Consider the following 21128-nt stretch of genomic DNA (forward strand, 5'->3'; position numbering starts at 1 on the left):
TGCCATGTTCTGGAGCAGTTTCGAGTGTGTGTTTTCCCCGGGGATTCATTCACATATTGTTCTGAGCTGCTTTTGCTGCCAAGGTTTGCTGTGGCATTTATTAAAAGATGCCTTCAATACAATTCAACTTTTATCATCGCCACGGGTTTAATTGAAACGATATGTCCCTCTTTCCTACCAATATCACGTTATTATGGTGTGTAGTGCACAGATGTGCTCTCGGATGCAAACAGGAAGGTTTGGAATTAAAACCATACTTTTCAAGTGAGGGCATGCATAGCCTTAAATCTCATTTTCTCCAAAGGGTGCACACTCTTATCTTCCAACTTCTTCTTTGTAAAGGAGGGCTGAAAAAAGAAGCATTTCCCATCTTTTTGTTAGGCCTGATGAACACCTTCATGCTGATCATTTTTCTCCCTCTTGCTCCCGGTGGCCTGGCATACATGTGCATCTTTTTATTTTAAGGAATAAAAGAAGTGAGTGGAAGTGATTGAAGGATGGATCATGGGCACGGACCTGCAAACCTTCCCGGGCACCGCTTCAAACCCAGGCATGTTCAATAGTCCCTGTGGTCCCACAGGGTTTCTGGGGCCTCTGGGGCACGAGGGGCAGGCGGAGATCGGTGGTGGCTGCACAGCAGCGGCAGGGCAGGGATTTCAGCCCCGGCCGGGGGGCTGGCAGGGTGGCAGGTAACCCCTGGGCCAAGAGACACCCCTGGGCTGGCTGCTCTGCAAGGGGGAGAGGAGGAAAGGCCCTGCGAAGACCGGGTTAAACCTTGATTTTTGGTTGAAACAGAAATTTAGTAGTTTGTGGGGTGGTGTTTTTTTTATTGGTTTTAACAGGAAGGCAGAGAAAGGCAAATGCCTGCAGCATTCAGGCTCGCGCAGGCTGCTCGTGCAGCGCACCAGCCGCTTCCAACTGTGCGTCTTAGAAACCAGCCAAGGAGAAGGAAACGCATGTGATTTGAATGGAGGTAGGCTTTGGAGTTTTTAAACACAATTTCATATTAGGTGAAGTACTTTTATAGCATGTTTATAGCTGTCTGTATATAGAACCGCCCACAGTTCCCAAGCAGTGGTGGTAGGACCAGGCATCTCCCAGCTGCAGGCACATTCCCCATCCCTGTGCAAACAGCAGCAACTCCACCACCTGCAGCCGGGGTGAGGTGTTTCCTGTTGCTGAGAAGCCCACAGGGGAGGACAGGCTATCTTTCTGCAAGCACAATATATAAATCAGTATCAATTTCCAAATAGTATTAAATTCATTCGGAGAGGCTCTTTGAACATGCGTGAGTGAAGTGTCATACTTGCTCGAGCCCCTGTAAGATCAGAGTCTGGCTCACTTCAGAGTGTTCATACTCAGGCTTGATTTGCTTGATTCAATACCATTTTGCAGGGAAAAAAAGTCAGTATCCAGCCTGTGAGTCAGCCCTGTGTGCTCAACTGGGGAGTTGGTTATGGAGGAGCTTCATAAATCCCAAAAAGTGGCATGTCGACAGAAATGCTGACAAATCCGTAGCTGCACTGACATTACCAGCTATGGCCACAGTGCTCTGCGCGCCGGATAATGCCGCTCAACTCTTCTCTTGCTGTGATCAAAGCGCTGGGATTTCAAAGTGAAATTCTTTTAGTCAGACCAAGTAGTCTTTGAGTACATTAACTTTAAACCTCCCTAAAAATACTGGCAGCTGCTGTCTGGACTCCCCACATCTAGTTAGAGAAATCACAAGCTACAGTAATACTGATTTATAGAAATTGATCTCTTTACCTCATTACTGGGCTTTCCAGCAAATCTGTGCATTATTAACTCTTTAAAGGCAGACAACTGCACTTTTTCAGTTTAAACAAATCAATTTCTGCAGCTGGACAGGCAGGGCAGACTATTCCCACCAACGGATTCATTTACTAGCCCAGAGTGAAACACTTTAAGAAAGGTATTAAATGTCAAAAAGCTGTCATGGCAGTTTTGCAGGTTAATATTAATCTGGTCTGGTAGAGCTGGTCATCACGGAGCCAATCCGCCACTCCAGTTTCTCCCATTTTGCCCATCACCCCTTGCACGTTGCTGAAAGCGCGTGGCACTAGAAGCTGCTGGAGCATGCCAAGGTGGGAAGGTGCCTGCTGAAGCCTGAGCTCAAATCCAGATTAAGGCTTCTCTCCTCTTGACACTTGCAGGTGGCTTCTCTTGAGTGCCCCATCAACCTGGGGTAAATCAGGCACTGGGACCATTTCCAACCCACCATTCCCTCCGCAGCCCGGTGCCAGTGGCACAGGACAGGTCATAGTCACCGAGAACCAGAAGAAAAATCTGAGAGTGATTCAGTAAGGTTTTTTTCAGTCTTCTTACTTTTGGGCATCTTGCAGAAAACAAGCTGTGGCTTCCCCGGCGGAGCAAACGGAGCCTCAAGGCAGTACAGCGGCGAGCTCACACGCACCGGCTGGCCACGGGCCGCAAACCTCTCCCCACTGCAGCGCGTCAGCAATAACCAGCAGCAGCTCGGGGTGCGTTTGTCTAACCTGCTTTAAAGGTTGCCAGTGACAGAAACTCCACCACCTTCCCAGGTGATCTGTCCCTGCACCTCTCTGCTCTCCCTGTTTGTTAGAAAGGTTTTCCTACCATTAATCTGATCCTTCTGGCTGTAATTTAAGCCTTTTATCTCCCTGTGACACGCAGAACAAATTACTCCCCTCTTCTTTGCAGCAGCCTTTTATGTATTTGAAAACTGCTCTCTTCTTCAGGCTAATGCCAGTGCTTTTGGTGTTTTCCCTGGTCATGTTTCTGACATGGGTGCTCTGGCAGCTGCTCTTGGCCAGAGCTGCACCCGCGGGCATGGCCGGGACCCCACCGTTGTCTCCTGGCGCTGGGGCCGTGCAAGGCCTGCTCTGCGTCCCGGGACCCCTATTCCCATCAGGGCTCATCTCTGCTGAGTAGCATCCTTCAGATCTTGGTAGTGAACCAAGCGGCAAGGGTATTTGATAGTGAAATCTTCCACACCAACTAGAAAATTGCTGCAGCACATTTTTCACAGAGCAGGTCTCTTGGCCATACTGCAAATGAAGTGGGCTTCAGAAAACAGGCAGGTTCAGATGATTTCTGAGTGGGCTTTTAAGGCAGTTTTTTCAGCCTGGGATGTAGAGAGCTCTGCTGAACAGCTGAGACCAGCCCCTAGCTGAGCTTCAGGTACGGCTGCAAGACAACTCTAGGTAGGAGAAATCACTGTCCACTGTCGCTGTTACTCGGACGGCCTCTCCTGGGTAAAATTGCTACTGATAAATGCACAAAAGCTATAAGATTTGTTGGAGAAATGCAACTCGCTTATTCTCTGCATACTTTAAACTGCTGCATTTAACTCCCTACCACTGTAGCTGAGAATTCAACCATGGTAATAAAATGGCAAAGGGCTCTGCCCTGGACTCTGAGCTGCCATTTGGCAGGAGGGACCAGCTGCGGGAACGCAGCCGAGCCTCTGCGCCCTTTCCCTCGGCTTTAAATAACCGCACTGCTAAAGGGCACGGCTCTCAGCCCCAGCACCAGCCCCCCCTCCACCCTCCCCACGCCGCTCGCCAAGCTCCCCCTCTGCCCGGGGTAACCTTGGGGAAGAGACCTCCACTCTTGAAGGACCAGATCTTCTCCTCATTCCAGTCTATGGGAAGCGTTCAGCACTTGGGATCCTCAAGTCTGAATGTGCAATAAATTCAGCATGGCCCTCGCGCCCAGGGCGAGCTCAGGGGCAGGCGGGGCGGCGTGGGCACACCGCAGCATGGCGCCCGCCGGCTCCCCTCTGCAGACATCGTGTCAGAAGTGCCGAGTAAGAACTGACCCGTCTGCTGCTGCCACTTTTGTCTCCATTCGGTTTGATGGCAGTGGACAAAAAAAAAGTTGTTTTGTTCTGACTTCCACATAGCGGTAGGTGCTAAAACAGTAAAAAATGAACCCCCAGCTGCTGCTTCTGCTTCTCACATGAAAACTGTTGCATACATATTTACTGTGCTGATTAAGCAGATCTGCTGCTCTACAGTAAACCAGGGAATTAAAGCACTGTATTTGCAATTTGGTTATCAAATTATTCATAAATATTTGAGAAAATAAGGGCATTTACATATTCCGTTAGTGAGAGCGCCATTGCTCTATGGCTGCCACTTGCTATCAAAAACCAGAGTACCATGGGGTAAGTAATGCCTACTTCACAGCGGTATCCTAAAATGACAGCACACTGAATCCACTACTTCTGTCAGGATATATTTTTATTAAGGGTCCGTATAAACTCCAGAAGAAACTTGGAATAATTTTTGTCACTATCTACCCAAAATAGAAACAGTCTCTAAACTGAATGTAGCTGAATTTTTAAATAGTCAGGTTCCAGGCACACTGCAAATATCTGCCATTTATAAGGCTATCCGGTAATTTAAATTCATGAGAATAGCTATAAACATGTATTGATGTTTTCAGTGGAGAAATGCAGCTCTGTATTACAGGGCTAGATCCCAGAAAATATTATATACAATATTTTGGCTCACTCTTTCATGCCAACAGTTCATTGTAAAGGTAGATGTATGAAAAACATTTAGCATCTAAAAATTCTCTGTATTTAAGCTTCCAACTAAAAATTAAACGTTTCAGTAATTACTACAGTAGTGTTTATTTCAAACTTGATACTAATTTTCCCAATTAGCATTATCAAGCCCACTCATAAGTGCACACTCGATAACACAATGATAAATGGAGTATCCATGTAGTTAGAGAGTGAGCTGTATTAGACAAGCAAAATGTTAAAGAATTTTCTGGACAATGGAGGTAGGAATGAGAGGTTCCTGATTATGCTAAGTTTTCTGGTCTGCCTCTATCACCACGGATTTGCTTCTACTTTTATCTGACAGAATGGATTTTCAGTTAGTTTTTCACTGCTTAAACGTTGTGGTGATAGCATTACCTACTGTGTAGTAACAACCTAAATAATGTATGTTCCAATCCAGCATTTCAGCTGTCTTCAGATGCAGTGAAAACTCTACACGGTTGAGCCAGAAATACCTATTAACGCAAGCATAATTTGGAGTATGAGTTCTCATGCAAAAAGTAAGAATCTGCAGCTCCTATAGAAAATCAACACGATTCTTTTACTTTACAAGACATTTTGGACTATGAGAAGAACACACACACACACACACTGTTCTTTCATTTTGAAAGGGACAGTATTCTACAATGTGCAAAATGAGACACACACCCTGTTCAGTCAGTAAGCCTGTTACTCAATTGGTTAGCTGTCCCATTCTCCATTATTCTGATCACAGTTCTCCTCTTCTTCAGAATCAGCAGACACTTTCTTAATTCTCTGGATGACTGCCTTAATGCTTCTCTCTAGCTCATTAGTGGATCCTTTACTGACATCTTTCTCAGTATCTCGATTCACTTTTCTTAGTTTAACTCCTTGCCTTATGGCAGAGAGGATGTTGTCTTTTACAGAGGCATACGGATTTGGCTGTTCCACTTTGCGAAGATGAACTTCACTGCGTTTCAGAGAAGCCAAAACCTCATCCATGGAACCTGCAAGATAAATCTATTGTTACCAGAAGAAAGAACAAGACCACCACACTTAGAGGTACAAAACCCTACCCAAGTGTTCAGGGTTCTTCCTTTCATCTTTGCTAGAGACAGGAAAAAGACTGGTCTGTTCTGGCACAGACTCTTCCAAGCTTCTGCAACACCAGGCTCTGGAACTGCTTTTAAAAAGCAGTTAAAGCTTTTATATCTTGAATTGAGAATCCAACGCCTCTTCAACATTATACAAGGTTGTGCTCTAAGGAAGAAATTATACACAAAGGAGGATGCTTCTTTTTCATTACAACTTTATGGGCTTTCAAAAAAATTTCACTGCACTTCACCTCCTCGTTTGCTCAGATGCCTGCTGAGACTGTCAATTGCATTTTTGCTCAGCCAAGAGAAAAATGAAAGGATTTGAGTAGAAGGGCTTGAAACTGCACCACTGAAGTCAGTGGGAGCCAAATCAAGGCCCTAAGCAGGCAGGCAGGCAGCCCTTTTCTGTATGGACTTAAAAAATAATTCCCATTTTACAACATGATTTAAATCTCAGGTGTACGTTTCTGAACTTCACACCATAAAGGACACCATACTGAGAGAGCTTCCACTAGTTCTCTTGATACACACTGTAATTTGTGTTTTACTCTTTCTGTTGGATTCCTTGTCGCTAGCTTCAGACCGTCGGACAGGGAGGCAGTTTCCCTGGACAGCAGTCGACTCCTACAGCCATAGGTTCAGACCATCTGTGCCTCACAGCTAGAAGTATTTTTGCCATGCGCAGTGCACACGTTGTGCAATTAACAGCAAGCACTTGAAATGTAACATTCTGCTAAATCCTTCAGAGACTGAGATGCCAGAAAAGGATCAAGCAAAGATCCACCAAGTTGTCTTACAAAGCCTTCAAAAGTAAGAAAGTCTTAAGTCCATTAATCCAATGGGCTGCCTGGTAAAAAATAATCAGACTAACAAATTATAAAAGAAGTTCCCCTTGGAAAGTATGTTAACACGTTACAGACAATATTTTTAACACCAGAATATGGCACTCTCCTGGCTTTTCATGTGCAAAGACATGAGTAGTCCATAAGTAACTAAAACCAACCTGTTTATGAAGCTATTTCAGTAAGTTCCTGTGGCAGTACTTTATCGATTACTATTACAGCAATTAGCATGCCGGTTTTCTTCATGAAATAGGTGTAAACAACCAACTGGATCTCTCCAATAAATAAAAAAGGATTTTTCTTATCCAGTTCAGCCTTCAATTACACCTGCATGATCTTGCTAACAAAGCAGAGGTGTAACAGAGCAGAATTTTTGCCCTAGAAATGTTCGTATGCCAAAGCTATCCATCTGCCTTTCAAATCCTGGTTGAATTCTGCATGAATTCTCTTAAGAAACCTTTATTTAGAAACCAAGCAAATGGTTAAGTGGACACAGCCTATGCATATCTTAGAAATGCAAGCAGCCCAACTGCTAGCTCTGTAGTACATAAATCATAAACACTGAAATGCAGCCTTAGTACAACCACAAATTTACCCACAGTGGTCTTCTGACTGGACAGGTGATTAATCCTCAATCAAAATACCACATTCAGTTCAAAAGTTGCAAAATTGTGGCAAGAACAAACCTGGTAATACAAGTTGCTTCTCACCAAACAACATGAAAACCCCCTCCTCCTTGGGGGTTTATTCCTACCTATTACAGCAGTGGGATTTTCAGTGTCATGAAAAATGCAGGTCCTGAATTAAGATATCCACAGAACTAATAGTGCTGTGATTAAGCATGGTTTAAACTAACTCGTAAGGCTGTACTTAATAAATGTAGGATTCCTGCAGAGACTGAAGTTCAGATGTCCTAAAAGATTGACCTGTCCAATTTGACAGTACTTCCCCAAAAACGCTGAGTCACACGCTCTGAGCATCAGGACCCTGTGAAGTGTATCAAACGGGATACACAAATCATTGTTACTCATTTAACATCCTGAGTTACGGTCAGTGTATTGTACGTGGTTTCCAGGACTAAGCTTTCTAAGAGCTTCATTCTCTTGAGCAAGACTGCACACTATTCCTGCCCAGAACCAGAGAGAGGGAGAACAGAAAAATACAGGAAATGAAGAAGAAAACACCAGTTGATGTGAGCCTTCTTACCTATGTAGTTATTTATAGACCTCCTGGATGAGTCATCCTGTTTATGCAGTGCAGGGCTTTCTGTGGGGCTATTGGAGCTAAGGGAAAGTGGCCTATCCTCTGTTGCTGATGGTGTCTTCAACTGGAGAGGTAAGGGGGGAGGTGGGGGAGGAGGGGGTAAAGGAGGTGGTGGTGGTGGGGAGGACGGAGAGACCATCAATCCCTCGCTGTGCTTTTGTTGCTCTGTGTCACCATCAGTAACAAAAATCTGGACAGGGGTATCTGCTGGGGTACCCTGATGTGAAGCTTTTGATTCTTTGGCTTCTACTAGCAGTATGCTCCTTGGCTGCTCTGGAGCTGCCCTCGCTCTGGATGAAGGTGGAGGGGACAGTACTGCAACCTGCTGAGTGATGCTTCGTGGCAACCTGGGACTGAGAGGCTGGGGACGAGATGTTTTCAGAACAACGTGAGCTGGACACTTCTGAAAAACAAATCATAAGGCAGGAGGTCGCATCTCCATTGGACTGGCCAAAACATCAACCCCAAAGAGACAAAAAGCTACAGAGTACAGACCTGTCCCACTCACCCATTCAAGCAGAAAATTCAACCCTGAACAGGTTTAAATGACTATCAAGATATTTCTTTCAAAGCCATTTCATCACCTGTATTCTTTGCAACAGGTTCTGCGTCTGGAAACTATATCCTTAGTGGATTTAATCCTCTTGACTCATTACACACAATCCTATTTTAGGCTACCCAAATGGTGGTCTCTGATTTGGACCGTGCTCACACGTGAACTATGGCTACTTTCTGATGCTGTGTTTTCACACCATTTAGGACTACTGTAGTTCACAGTACTTGCCTCCCTGAATGTTTTCAGCCTCTCCAGTGTTTTCTGACGTTCCTGGCTTATCCAAGCTTTTTTCTTTTTCTCCTCCTCTTTTTGCTTGTCTCTCTTCTGCATTAAAACCCAAGTAAGTGAGCATTAGTGTGTGAAAACAAGTAGCTGCCAGATTCTCCAAGGCTGCTATTCAGTACTCACTATCTGTATGCTGTGATGCTGCTGGAAGCGTTTTTTGCTCTCTTCTGCCTGTTGCAGTCTCTGCCGATGGCTTGCTTCACATTGATCCTGGTAGAACAGCAAAATTCATGCAACCCTTGGTTAGTTCACATTTACTGTGCACCATCTGTGCCATTAACTCCTGCGCACAAGCCACTAAACAGCAACCAAGGCCAAATGCTTGGCTGTGCCAAGAAGGATGCCTAAGCTCAACCGGTGGCAGATGTGAGACCCCGAAGGTGAAGTCTGTGGGACTCCTTCATGGCTAAAGCCAATGGGATCTTTTGTTCTCCTAATTAGTGATAGGGTTATTCATGCTGCAGAGGAAATATACCCAGATCTGAACCGATCCCTTTAAAAAGAAAGATAAGAAAGAAAAAAAAAAAAAGATAAGAAAGAAAAAAAGAAAAAAAAAAAGCAGAAGCAAGCTCTGAAGAAATTTCACCCAGGTACCAGCTGGAGGGAAGGGGTGCAGAGACATGAGGAAGAAGGCAAGAGGGAAGCTAGCAGGGCATTACAAAAACACAAGGCTACTTTCCCCCTGTCCCTTATTTGCCATAGCTCCCAAGTACAAAAGCCAGGGAAGCAAAGGTATGGGAACACAATGAATGCCTAATAGGGGTACCTTCTGTTAGTAACAAAGTGCCACAGAAAAGCTGCAGGCTTCAGTATTTTCTCTGGGAGTCGCTATTTGTCACTCTACAGAGGGGGATTATCCACATGGCTGGGTAAGCATTTGCAAATCATCTGGCATTTGGCTTTAGTGTTATATAATCAACAGACAGCAATTAAATGAATGAAAACAGAAGCAAAGGAAGTGTCTCCGAGGAAGCAGTTGCAAGCAAAAGACAATGATGGCTCACAAAACATTTCCAATGTCATTCCCATTTTGTCCAGGCTAGCGAGGGGTAAAAGGCCAGACAGACTTGAGCTTAAACTCTGCTCTCTGCCCCAGCAGGACTGTGCAGGTGTAAGGTAAGCTCAGCTCACTGGGAAGGTTCATGAGAGTCAACTGTGATCTCACTTGTGTCTTCCTAGTGTTCTGCTCTGAATGGGAAACAAAGGAAGAAACTGCCCCTTGCACAGAACTGAGAGGCTGGAGAGAGAATTGCAGCAGTTAAATTTTCCCCTCCCTCCCATTCCAAGGTAAAGCAAGTATCACTGTATGGGTTGTTCTGTCACTGCAGTTTCCCTCCTTGCAGGCCAGGTTTCCTCCTGTACTGCAGCTGCTTTTGCCAGGGCAAAGCTGCAGCTGGCCACAGCAGGGCTCTGGTAAGGTTTAGCTGATAGGGGAACACCTCCTGGGTCACCCATGTAATTTTGCACCCTCTTAATAAACTAGAGAGGCACTTGCACCACACAGTGGAGTGTAAAGCTCGCTTAAAACCACATTGCCCCTCTTTCTGTTTGGCGGCCCTGGCACTGAGTCACGTATCATCTTGTATGCTCCACCCAAATCTTCCCTAGTTGTTTCCTGTCCATCCCTCGTGAGTCAAGACATCAGCTAAAGAAAATGCACATCTCCAGGACTGCATTTACTTTTTTGTTCCTGAGGTAGGCTCTCCTCGCACAGACAGTCCCACGCTTTGTCTCCAACTGCTTAGTCTTCTGCCTCAGCATCGTCATTTCTGACAAGTTAGCGTAATGTTGTCCCATTGTCTGTTCAATGACCTTGAGCTCCTCAGGATTTTCACATGTATCATAGTAAACAACTTCATCCTGTTTCTCTAAAAAGGCATTTGGCATTTTTTTAAAAACCCAAAAGTTGCCACAATTATTTAAACATTTAAAGAACTAATGACATTTTAAAAGCCACTGAAGGCAGTGAGTTAGTTATTAGAAAGTGTAATGCTCCAGAGCCGAGCTTGGTCCTTCAAAGTCGTACGCAAACATGTGATGTTACTCACAGGGGTGCTCTGCAGGATCAAATCTATGCTGTTAGCACTTGTTGTTATTTATCTTCCTCTTTCAAATGTCTCTCTGTGCTTTAACTCCTACCTTCACCGACTGGAGTTTTCCTGGAAAACTGAAGACTGTTCTGATCAACACCGGGTGATTTATTTTACTATTTACCAGGTTTTAATTATGCAACAAGCAGGAGCAATGTTTACTTCACAGTGTACACAGTAATAGAGAACTCACAAGCACAGATAAGCATAAACAAGACTGGTGCCTAATTTGGTCATAAATATATTAAAAAGAGACGCTTAAACTGGAATATAGCAGTACTCAAGTACCATCTAGCTATAATCACCTCTTTTTTTCATTACAGGATGTTGCAATTTCTACATGTTAAATTACAACAGATTTGTAATGAATTTCACAACCCATTTCAGCAGGTCACGATATCCAGAGTTTCTATGCGTAGATCCTGTAACTATGAGAGCAGTTAAGTATTTTCAATATAAGTTATTCCACATGCTAAACCAGTCCATGCACGTATCACAGCTGCTGTCAAGATGAGCTACCAGTGTGGCTCATTTTTTAAACTTGTGTTATCAAATTAGTGTCTAATTAGTCAGAAGACAAAATATCAGATGGTGCCACGGCATCAATGTTTTCCAATGATGCCTTCTACTATCAAGACCTGAGCAGTGACAATAATCCTTTTTTTTTTTTTAAGTGAAAACAGAGCAGGCTATATCACTCCTGTGTTTTGGATATGTGCTTAAATATTTGTTTATTCTCACCTTTAATTTGTCTCCTTAAAGTGTCCAACTGTACAATAAGCAGCATCTCTTCATGTTTCAATACTTCAAGCTGTACATTATATAATTCCAGCTGTGTTTCATAATACTGTATTTCCAGCTCCTCCATTACAGTTAGGTTCTCTTCTTGTTCACTGAGGTTCTCCACCTGTATAGCCCCAAATAGAAAATAAAAAGCATTAATAACAAAATATGCACACATGAAACATGCATGGATGCACAAATACTTGTACAGAGCCTGGTCTAACTGGCAGCTGCTTAGGTGCTTTGGTATGGAAACAACAGAACATTAGAAATGGCTTGGAGCAGAAACTCAGAGGAGCAGAGCGCCTTATTAAGGTTAAGTGTAATTTTACCTTAAGTCTACTAGGAAAGACTTCATTATAATCTGCACAAATAATACTGCTCCCGAAAACAATTATATGTGGTGCAGTACACTACTCTTGGAAAATAACTCCTAGCAGCAGTTAGAGGGCATCAAATCAAGAAGATCAGAACATTAAAATTAAATAAGTATCTTTATTTTTGGAGTGTCCTCTGAAAATAGTATCTGGTCTTTATCTCCCTAAAACTAACAATTTTAAAGGTTAATATCACAAATGCTAACATGACACTTGAACTGTAAAAGCACGTATCTTAACCTTTGCTAAGTGTTCTTGTAAGTGCAGGAGCAATTTTAAAAACCTGGAGACGTGCATTTTTCCACAACTTAAAACCACGTTGAAAACCTAAGCTGTTTCACAAACAAAGACTTTCAAAGTCTACTCCCATGCCCGCCTTCTGTAGGTTTTGATCAGCCCTTCACAAAACAGTGACAGAAAAGGGGGCTTCTCAAGGTCTTACGTTTTTCTGAATGCCAGCTCTCTTCTGTTTCAGGCACAACTCTCTTGCCCTCAGATGCTGAAGGGTTTCTTTAGCTAACATGCATTTCAGGTTTTCTAGTCGTGGCAAAGCTGATGCCCAGGTGGTTTTACCAAATCTTTCCTGATCTTGTTCCATCTGTTTGTGCATTGCTGCAGATTAAAACATTGCAATAAGCCATGAGAAATGCAGTGTATTAATAGCCCTTGTGTGTTTCTACTATAGCTGTAGTACTAAAAATGCTGATGCTATTAAACAATTTCTGAAGCTTCTTTAGAAATCACAAGACTAAAAGGTTGAATCTATGATTTTATATATGTAAGTAAAATACTTCATTGTACCATGGAACATGCCTTAACAGTTACACAGCAATCTACTCAGTTAACATGTTGAAATCCTTCAGCCTTGCATATCAAGCGTTGAAAGTGTGCATGGTTTTTGTTCAGAGGTTTGCAGCCATAAGTCTCAGCCCTTGATAATGTTTGTGTGCAAGCCAAATGCAAGTTGTAAACCAAATTGCTTAAAAGATATAAATCTTAAGTGAATAAAATGCTTCTTTCTTAAGCTGGACACTCATCCTAACCTCAGGGTCTGCAGAGAGTGCAGCAAAGGTGATAAAAAGAGCTCTCAGTCCCCTAAGTCAAGTATTTACAAAACCTTTTGTGTAAATCATTCTGATTACCTGCCAGAGCCTTCACAGTTTCCTTGAAGTAGTTCACCGTGATATCCTGAATGGAGCACACAGCATTCTCAGCTCGCTTAGTCCATTCTTCAGCATCTTTCTGCAAAGCTGCTACTCTTTTAGGCCCCAAATTATCATACTGCAAAGATTTCTGCAAGGAGACAAAATTCTCAGTTGCCAACTGGTTACCACAGCGGGGCAGCCCACATTATGCTATGCATAGAGACATTTCAAGCAAGGCAGAGCACGGTGGCAAACGTGACCTTCCCCTCACCTTACACAAAGTGCATCACTACTCATGCCTGTGTATTGCCTTGTTCTTCATTCTCTGCACTAACTCAGAACCTTTGTTCCCCAATCATGACTTCACACTTAACTTTAGATTAATTTATTTCTTAAAATATTTTTAAACTATCATCTTAAAAATCATGTCCAACACAAGTGGTTTTAGTTGTTACTAAAAGTAACTCAAAACCACTCCTCTACGTGCACTGTTCTCTTCTATTTTTCCCCACGTGTTGACAGCACATTGCACCGTCAGGTTCTCCAGTTTGGCAGTTCTTTCACACAGGAACATAAGAGAGTATTTTCAAGTCCACAAAGGGTACATGGGTACAAGACTAGTATTCAAGTATTTTTTTTAAAGAATTAGATTTCAAATGAGCCTAAACATCCTTCTGAGTTTTTTTATACAGAAACAAACTTTGTGTTTCATTTATTCCAATTTTCACTTTAATTTTCAGTACAGCATACTAAATATTTTATCTTCACAAATTTAGACCTTCAGTATCCAAGAAGCTTAGTCAAAACTTAAAACTGTTCTGCTCTTTTCTAAAACATTAACAGCTCACCTTAACAGACTGCTTAAGGAAAAATCAAAATAGTAGATAGCTATCTCTTCCAGGGGCATCATAACTTTCAGCATGTGGTTCCAGTTTAAGATGCACATAAAATTAAATGAACGAAGTGACAACAGACATGTTTTAATCTGTACTTCTAGCAGGCTGTAGCAGCAATAGAAAACTGCTTTGTGTGGCAAGGTCTCCACTGCCTTCTGTTCTACCACCACAACTGAGCTAATGTGGTGCATCAGCATTGCTGGGGGACGGCATTCTCAATGTCACAAACTAATCCCACTGAAGGTGGCACAACGAAGGCTACTTAAGATCTCTGTAAATTCAGCCTACCAGAGAGTAAACCCCAGAGAGGTGGAGCTTGGGGATGTTTTCCTTTTAATTCCTCAAAACAGGGGGAAGTGGGACACTGGTGGAAATACAGCTGCAGTTCTATTCAAGCCAACACCATGGACTCCGAGATCCTCTGAGAGTGGTTCTGCCCTAACTCTGAATTTCTCAGTCACGTTTGGTGGCTTGGCAGGGGAAAAATAAGTAGGTACAGACAGAAGTAGGGAAGGTTAAGTGATTTGAGTCTAAACTGCTCCAAGAGCAGCTGATACTATACTATATAACTTGGCCTTTCACTTTGTAAAGGCAGACCTACCAGGATTTCCAGTTTGTACAGTGTCGCCAGCTCTCGCATATCTCTGAAGGGCTGCAGTAAATACTGGTAGAATTGTGTTGCCATGGTGACCAAATCCTGATAAGCTTTGTCTTCTTCTTCATAAACCTTCATCAAAGCCACCATTGTGTCAGCATTTTTATGCTGCTGAAGAACCTAGTGGGATAAAAGGTAGATCAGACTTAGCTGCTTTGCGTTTGTGTGTGCTGACTGCTGACGAGCTTTGGTGGAAAGGACCTGCCGTTCGTCATTCAATGAACAGGCAAGGCTTCCCACTGCACAGGAGGTGTACGCCAGGCATTCAGCAGCCACTCCTAGCTGGAAATATCTTTAACACCACACCTTAAAGGCACTAATGGCTGCATATTGCATTGGGAGACTGCAAGGAGTATCGTGCCCAGGGCTTCCACCACAGAAATTCTAATAGCTGTGCGCAGATGACTTGGTTGCTGCTTTTTATAAACACAAATGGGAAACTGGGGAAGTCTGTGTACTGGAAGACAAGTAAGGTACTCTTAAACTAGCTCTTGCATTGCTTCCACAATTATTAAGTGCCTGCTAATATGAAATGAGTTTCTGGATCCAGAATTTCTGACTTTGGGCATAGAAGAATCAGATTGCCATTTAGAAATAAGAATTCAGAAATAGATTTCTACTCCTGATACACCCTGCAGTTAAATTCCTTTAACATTTGTATAATTTATAATAGTTTATTCTAATCTCAGTTCTAGTTCTATTACACTTCATAACTTGCAATTCTTCCACGGAACGACCACCTTTCTGATACACTAGTCCATATTTAACGTCTTTATTTGCTTCTATGACAAAATACAAAGTCGGAAACTTCCCGTCAAATGCATTTGTTTACTGGCACCAATGAAAGGTTTTTCTTTGACAGCAGCTAGCAGAGACCATGGTGCGCTCTATGGGCCAGGATAGAGCGAGCCAGCTGAGAGAACGCAGCTAAGTTCCACTGAGACACAGACCTTCCTAGAAGGACAGTGTTTGCTCTACAGCTCTGTAAGGAGGGAAGGGAATAGGGGGTGTTTGGTGCTACAACAACGAGAAAAAGCATTAGAAACATAAGCTTGATTGTGTTGCAATTGAAAAGCACTGAAATTAAACCATCACCTTTGCTCTTGCCAGCTGAGTCTGGGTAACACAGCAGGAGCAAAGTTGCCAGCTGTGGATGCATTTCCCCAGGGAAAATCTGTGGAAGTCAGCTCAAGGGCATTTCCCACCCATCCTCCCTCCAGGCCTGGCACAGGCAGGATGAGGGAACAAGAGGATCTGAACTGCAACATTTCTGATAATCCCAGAAGTCCTGCAGCCCCTTAGGCTTCCCCAGGAGCTCGTGGTAACTCAGACACAGTCCTAGGGCCCACCTGCACCATTTAAGAGTCTCCTTCTTCCCCTACTATCGAAGGAGTATGTAGGGGGAAACACGATAGCTCACTTTCTGGTTCCCATACTCAAAGCAAGCAGTGAGGGTCATGCCGCTCCTGGAGGATGTTTATAGTGAGTAGAGGGGAAGTATTAATGAAATTTTAAAGTCAAGTCATGAGAATTATTCATGACAAGAGTTTGGGGTTTTTTTTGGGGGGGAACAGGGGGCTAGAGGCCACATTTTGTCTGTTTTAAAGTAAAATCCTTGCTTTTACACAATCTGATATTCTTTTCATAGAACTCTCGTTCGCCATTAGCCCAACTGACTCCTCTGGTTGTTGTAACAGTATTGCTCTTGGGTTTTTTCCTTTGTCCTTGAACATATACACAAAAAAGAAGTATTTACACAATACTACTCTCCTCCATCTTGTACCAGTATCTTCTGCATTCTTCAAAATGAATTTCCTGGCCCAGAGAATGAAGTATTTGAGAAGGACATGGATGTAAAAAGGGAAGAAGGATGCTTTGATACTTAAGGCTAGGTTAGTGCCAGAAGAGGCAGGTTTTATTTCTTGAATCTTGCGTAACTTGCTCTAGACCACAATATAATGAATTTACATCCTTGTTAGGCCTGCAAATACAACAACACTCTATAGCATGTTTAGCCATATCTAAAATACAGTTGGAAATAGCAGAATAACTGGCACTGTGTTATACTTAACCACCAAACCCCAAACTGCCACATGGCTGTACATGCTTGTGCTGCTTACAAAAGAGCATGATGGCTAGAATGTATTTCTAACTGGGCCATGAACTGTTATAGTCAGTTACAGGAACAGTAGCTTTTGTATACAACACTATGAAGTTCACACAAACTAAAGTTGTCCTTTTAAAAAGTGTCTTTCTGGAACAGTAATGTTGTTACAGCTGTTAAATACTGAAATAGGAAACAGAAGACTAAAGCCAACTGTTTTAACTTTCCTCCAAAGCATGATCATTTTCATAAAACACCTTTCAGCTTACTTTGCCAGGAAATAGATGGCAAACAGATACTGCAAGAAAACTATAGCAGCAACACACTGGTGAGCTTAAAGTAACTGTACTCTTGTTTTAACATACCGATGTCCTAATTGCAACCATGTTACTAGATGCCAATCCTTTAAATTCATGCTTACTACAAGAGGAAAAAAAATCCAGGAACACATCTACAGCAAGAAGAAACTTATCGTACTAAAGGGAGAAAGGGCTAACATCATCATTAGTTCATACAATCATCAGGCCAGAATTTGACACTTAAAAAAAAACCACACAACTTCTCCGACTACAAAATACCTATTTAGCATAGGTCCATGGCTAAGTTTGGTTTTAATAAAAAACCTGACTGAGAATCAGTTATAGGCATTAGTGCAAACAGGCACTCCGAGACCTTCATAGGGAGGTTAGAAAATTAGAGCAAGATTGTACTCTCCCTTTTGCTTACAGTCCCACCCATTGCACAACACTGCTGGATATTTTTAGCAATATGTTTTTGTAGGAGCGCTTGCAGCTTAAGTAAGTGCCCTAATGTCTTACACTGACTGCCCACTCGGAGCTGGCTTATTCCCCACTTAATAAAGCAGCACTTACAAAGACCGATGACACTCAGTACTTGAGAAAGTTGACTTGGCGGTTTCCAGACAATCAAAAAAGTGTTTGTGTAAGCACTAATCTGAACATTGGACAATACTATGAGCAAGATGATACTAGTGACTTGGTCACCCTTGCTCACATTACCCAAATGCCAGTCTGACCTAAGTGACTGAAGCTCTTGCAGCAGAGGCTGCCAGCCTCATGCATGCAAGTCCCAGGTGAGCAGGAGGTGCTAGAGCTGAGGCTCAGACAAGTGCACCTGCGAGCTGTGCTGCAGCACAAAACAGCGAAGGCCGTCCTCACCCTGCAGGGAGAGCAGGGGGTGGCCCTACAGCACCCTCACCCCAGGGACAGCCCCAGGCGAGCAGGCCCAGCCCAGAGGCGCCTACTGGCCCCCTCAGCGGGGCCGGCCCAGGCCACTGGCCCCCTCAGGCCCCACCGGCGCTGCGGGGCGGCCCCTCCGCCCCCCCGCCCGGCCCCGGGGGTCGTACCCGCCGCAGGGCCTCCTTGGCCCGGGCCAGGTGGCCGCGCAGGGCCCTCCCGCGGAGCTCGTGGAGACTCTCGAAGTACTCGTCATCGCGGCGGCGGTCGGCGGCGAAGAGAGCGTCCAGCACCACACGGCCACCGCAGAGCTCCAGGGCCCAGCCCAGGTAGAGCTCCAGCTCCCGGCACAGCTCCTGCACCTCGGCCTCGCTCGGCGCCGCGCCGCCGGGGAACAGCACGGCCCAGAGCCCGCCGCCGGCGGCGGCGGCGGCGCCGGGCAGCGTGGGCGGCAGCGCGGGGAAGGCGGGCTCCAGGCGCGGACAGACGGCCGCCAGCTGCCGGTGCACGCCGCGCAGGGCCGGGGCCGAGAAGAGGCCGGCCCAGCTCTGCGGGGCCTGCGCTGCCGCCTCCGCCCGGCCGTGGCAAGTCACGGCGAACGCGCCCTCCACGCCGTTCCAGCCCACGAGGAAGCGGAGCCGCGGCGGCGGCTGAGGCTCGGCGAAGGCGGTGTCGCGCACGGCCACCCACCCCTCCAGGCTGTCGGGCTGCGGCTCCATGATGGCGGCGGCCGCGCAGGCCCCGCACCCACGCAGCGAAACAGAAACCGACAAGCCTTAAAGGCGCCGCGCGCACCCGGCGAGGGGGCGGGCCCCTCGCGTCGCGTCACCGGCAGCTCGCGGACCCATTGGCGGGCGTCGCCCGGGGGCGCGGACAAGGCGGGGCCGCCGGGGGACGGCGGGGCGGGCGGCCCTCAGGCAGCTGGCACGAAAATAAATAATAAAATTAGGAGAGCGGGAGGCGGTGCCCGCGCAACGCACACATAAAGGCCCCGAGTGTGCCAAAAAAAAAAGTTATTTTTGTGAAATAAGCAGTTATTTCTGTGAAGAGCGGTAGGCAGGGTGCACAAGACACACGGCCCTGCGGGAAGGAGCGCGGCCGTTACCTCAGGGCGTCCGCGCACCGCGGGAGGCCTCCGCCATTTTCCTGTGCCCCATGGGTTTGAGCCGTTGGCTGCTGTGGCCCCTGGCTGAGGGAAAGCTGCCGCATGCGAGCAGTGTTCCAGCCATCATTCCCCTGGGCCCGGCGACATTCCACAAGTTGTTCCCAGCCAAAACCCCAGACTCCTTCCCCGCGCTTCAAGATGGAGACGCGTGCTTCCCTGTGTCAGCATTCGAGGCCCCAGGCCCCAGCTGTGCCACGTGCCCAGAGGCCGTGGCCGCAAACCACCTTGCAGTCAAATGGTGCTTATCCTTAAATCAAACTCAGTCCTAAGGTCATCATACCCGTTATACTGCCCAAATACCGCCCCACGGGCCTCCGAGGGGAGCGGGGAGCAAACGGGTTTTTATATAGCACGTATCTCTTATTCAGGCCTTGTGTGCAAGGCTGAATTTAATTAATGGTAAACAGAATGGTATATTCTAGTCTTTGGAAGCAAAGCTGACACTACTAATTCTTCAATAAATTAAGGTTTGCCAGATAGTGTAGCTTAACAGTGTAAGGGCAAAAATAAGTTTTCGTTTGAAAAATTAATAAAATCTGTCTGAATGCATAAATGTTAACATTTCAGCAAAGGCTACATCATTTATGTGAAAACATTTCTGCTCTGATCTCATAGATGATAGAGGCACTGTCAGTGGTAATGAGATCATGACTACATGGGTAATTAACTTGTAATTCCTTACCGAAACAGCAAACAATTGCACTGCTAGAAATGTGAGTAAATGACACCAAGTTTAATTGGAAAAGGAGGAAACATCAAGATCCAATAGACGTTTCCCCTTGCGCTGTCCCCTGAGCTCAAGACATATATAATGTAATGTTCTCAAACGTGCTTAAAAACCTCTTGCCAGCAAGGCTGGCTCAGTAGCATGTTCACAAGCAGAAGATTATGTATGCTGGACAACTGTGGGTTTGATGGATACGCAAAGCTCAGGTGCTACAGAAATCACAATAATCAGTGGTAATATACAGCCTGGTTTTTTTTAGGTGAACCACTACTGAGCACAGACTGAAGGGATATGTTCCTGCGAAAACCCTCCCTAGCTGGCCCATTGGCCACTTTCTTCACTATAATTAGCTTTCCAGCGGTCTAGCATACACATACAGGGTGGGGATGTATGTATATGTATAATAAGTGTATGCAACATTATGATTTCTGATTTTTTCCTAAATTCTGATTTTTTAATATTTTTTCCCAGAATCTGATCTTGATTCCAACTCAACCCCATCGTAAAGCTTCTGCTAATTTAATAGAGGGAAGGACTTTGCGGTTAAACTTCTGCAAAGAACAGAGCAGATACTTCCATTTAAATGTGCAGCAATGCTCTCAGTATGCGTCCAGCCGTTTGAGTTAGTTTGTGCAGAGCGCACACACAACACTCTGCCTAGCACCACAGACTTGGAAATCACGGCGAGAGTCAATGACTGCACTCTGCTGGGTTTATTAATACCAGCTCAGAAAGTGAGAGGGTGCTCTGGCTTTAGCAAGGGGTCCGTATAATTGTTCCAAGTACTTCAGATCCAGGAATCAACCTTCAGAGCCTTTTCTCGGTGTATGACATTCATCCTGGTGACACTCAAGTAGCATGCTGCTGAAGGACAGCTGGGGCACATCTATATTTGTTCCATTGCTCATTGCTGGCATGTCCCCTGAGCAAAGAGGCAGTCTAGGGTTACGGTAATAAGTCTTCCAACTGCAGTTCATAGGAAAGTGGCAGGGAATTGCTTTCGTGTGAATGAATTTTTACTAGAGGAAATAAATGTGAAGTTTGATGCCATCTGAGCTATCAGAAGATTTATGAAGTCTTAAGATAGAAGGCAAGTTTTTAGGTAGTAACATTCTTTGTTATATATTTTCGATAATTGATGGTCACGGACTTAAACATTCTTCACTGTAATTGTATCTGTGCTGTAAACTGAGCAAACACTGAGCAATCATCTGAAAATCTTATTCAGGCAGCAGGGTTCCAGACGAGCTTAATTATGCTCATTTTCATTTATGTAATTTAATTTATTTCGGTAGGAAAAATACTTGTTAATTCACTTTTCTAGTTAGTAGTAGCTTCTAAAGCAAGCCTTATTGTTATAATTATGGGGAAAAAAGTCTTTGTGGGAGCCAGACGACATTTTCTGGTATGTGT

At 44.7% G+C, this 21128-nt stretch overlaps 1 protein-coding gene across 2 annotated transcripts; it reads right to left on the bottom strand.

Moving 5' to 3' along the window:
- Positions 1-4226: 4226 nt before the first annotated feature.
- On the bottom strand, positions 4227-18596 carry WHAMM (WASP homolog associated with actin, golgi membranes and microtubules). Of its 2 annotated transcripts, XM_075159967.1 has the most exons (10): positions 17994-18595; positions 14470-14643; positions 12970-13120; positions 12270-12439; positions 11409-11574; positions 10258-10445; positions 8701-8787; positions 8521-8616; positions 7680-8139; positions 4227-5541 (listed from the first exon to the last, which is right to left on the bottom strand). In XM_075159967.1, exons 1-10 carry the CDS (start codon positions 18540-18542, stop codon positions 5255-5257), a joined length of 2328 nt encoding a protein of 775 aa, XP_075016068.1. In that variant the 5' UTR covers positions 18543-18595; the 3' UTR covers positions 4227-5254. The 2 variants fall into 2 exon arrangements, with proteins under 2 accessions (XP_075016068.1, XP_075016069.1); XM_075159968.1 differs by lacking the exon at positions 8521-8616 and having other exon boundaries at positions 17994-18596.
- Positions 18597-21128: the final 2532 nt, after the last annotated feature.

Source organism: Calonectris borealis, chromosome 11, assembly GCF_964195595.1.
Source record: "Calonectris borealis chromosome 11, bCalBor7.hap1.2, whole genome shotgun sequence".
Classification (NCBI taxonomy): domain Eukaryota; kingdom Metazoa; phylum Chordata; class Aves; order Procellariiformes; family Procellariidae; genus Calonectris; species Calonectris borealis.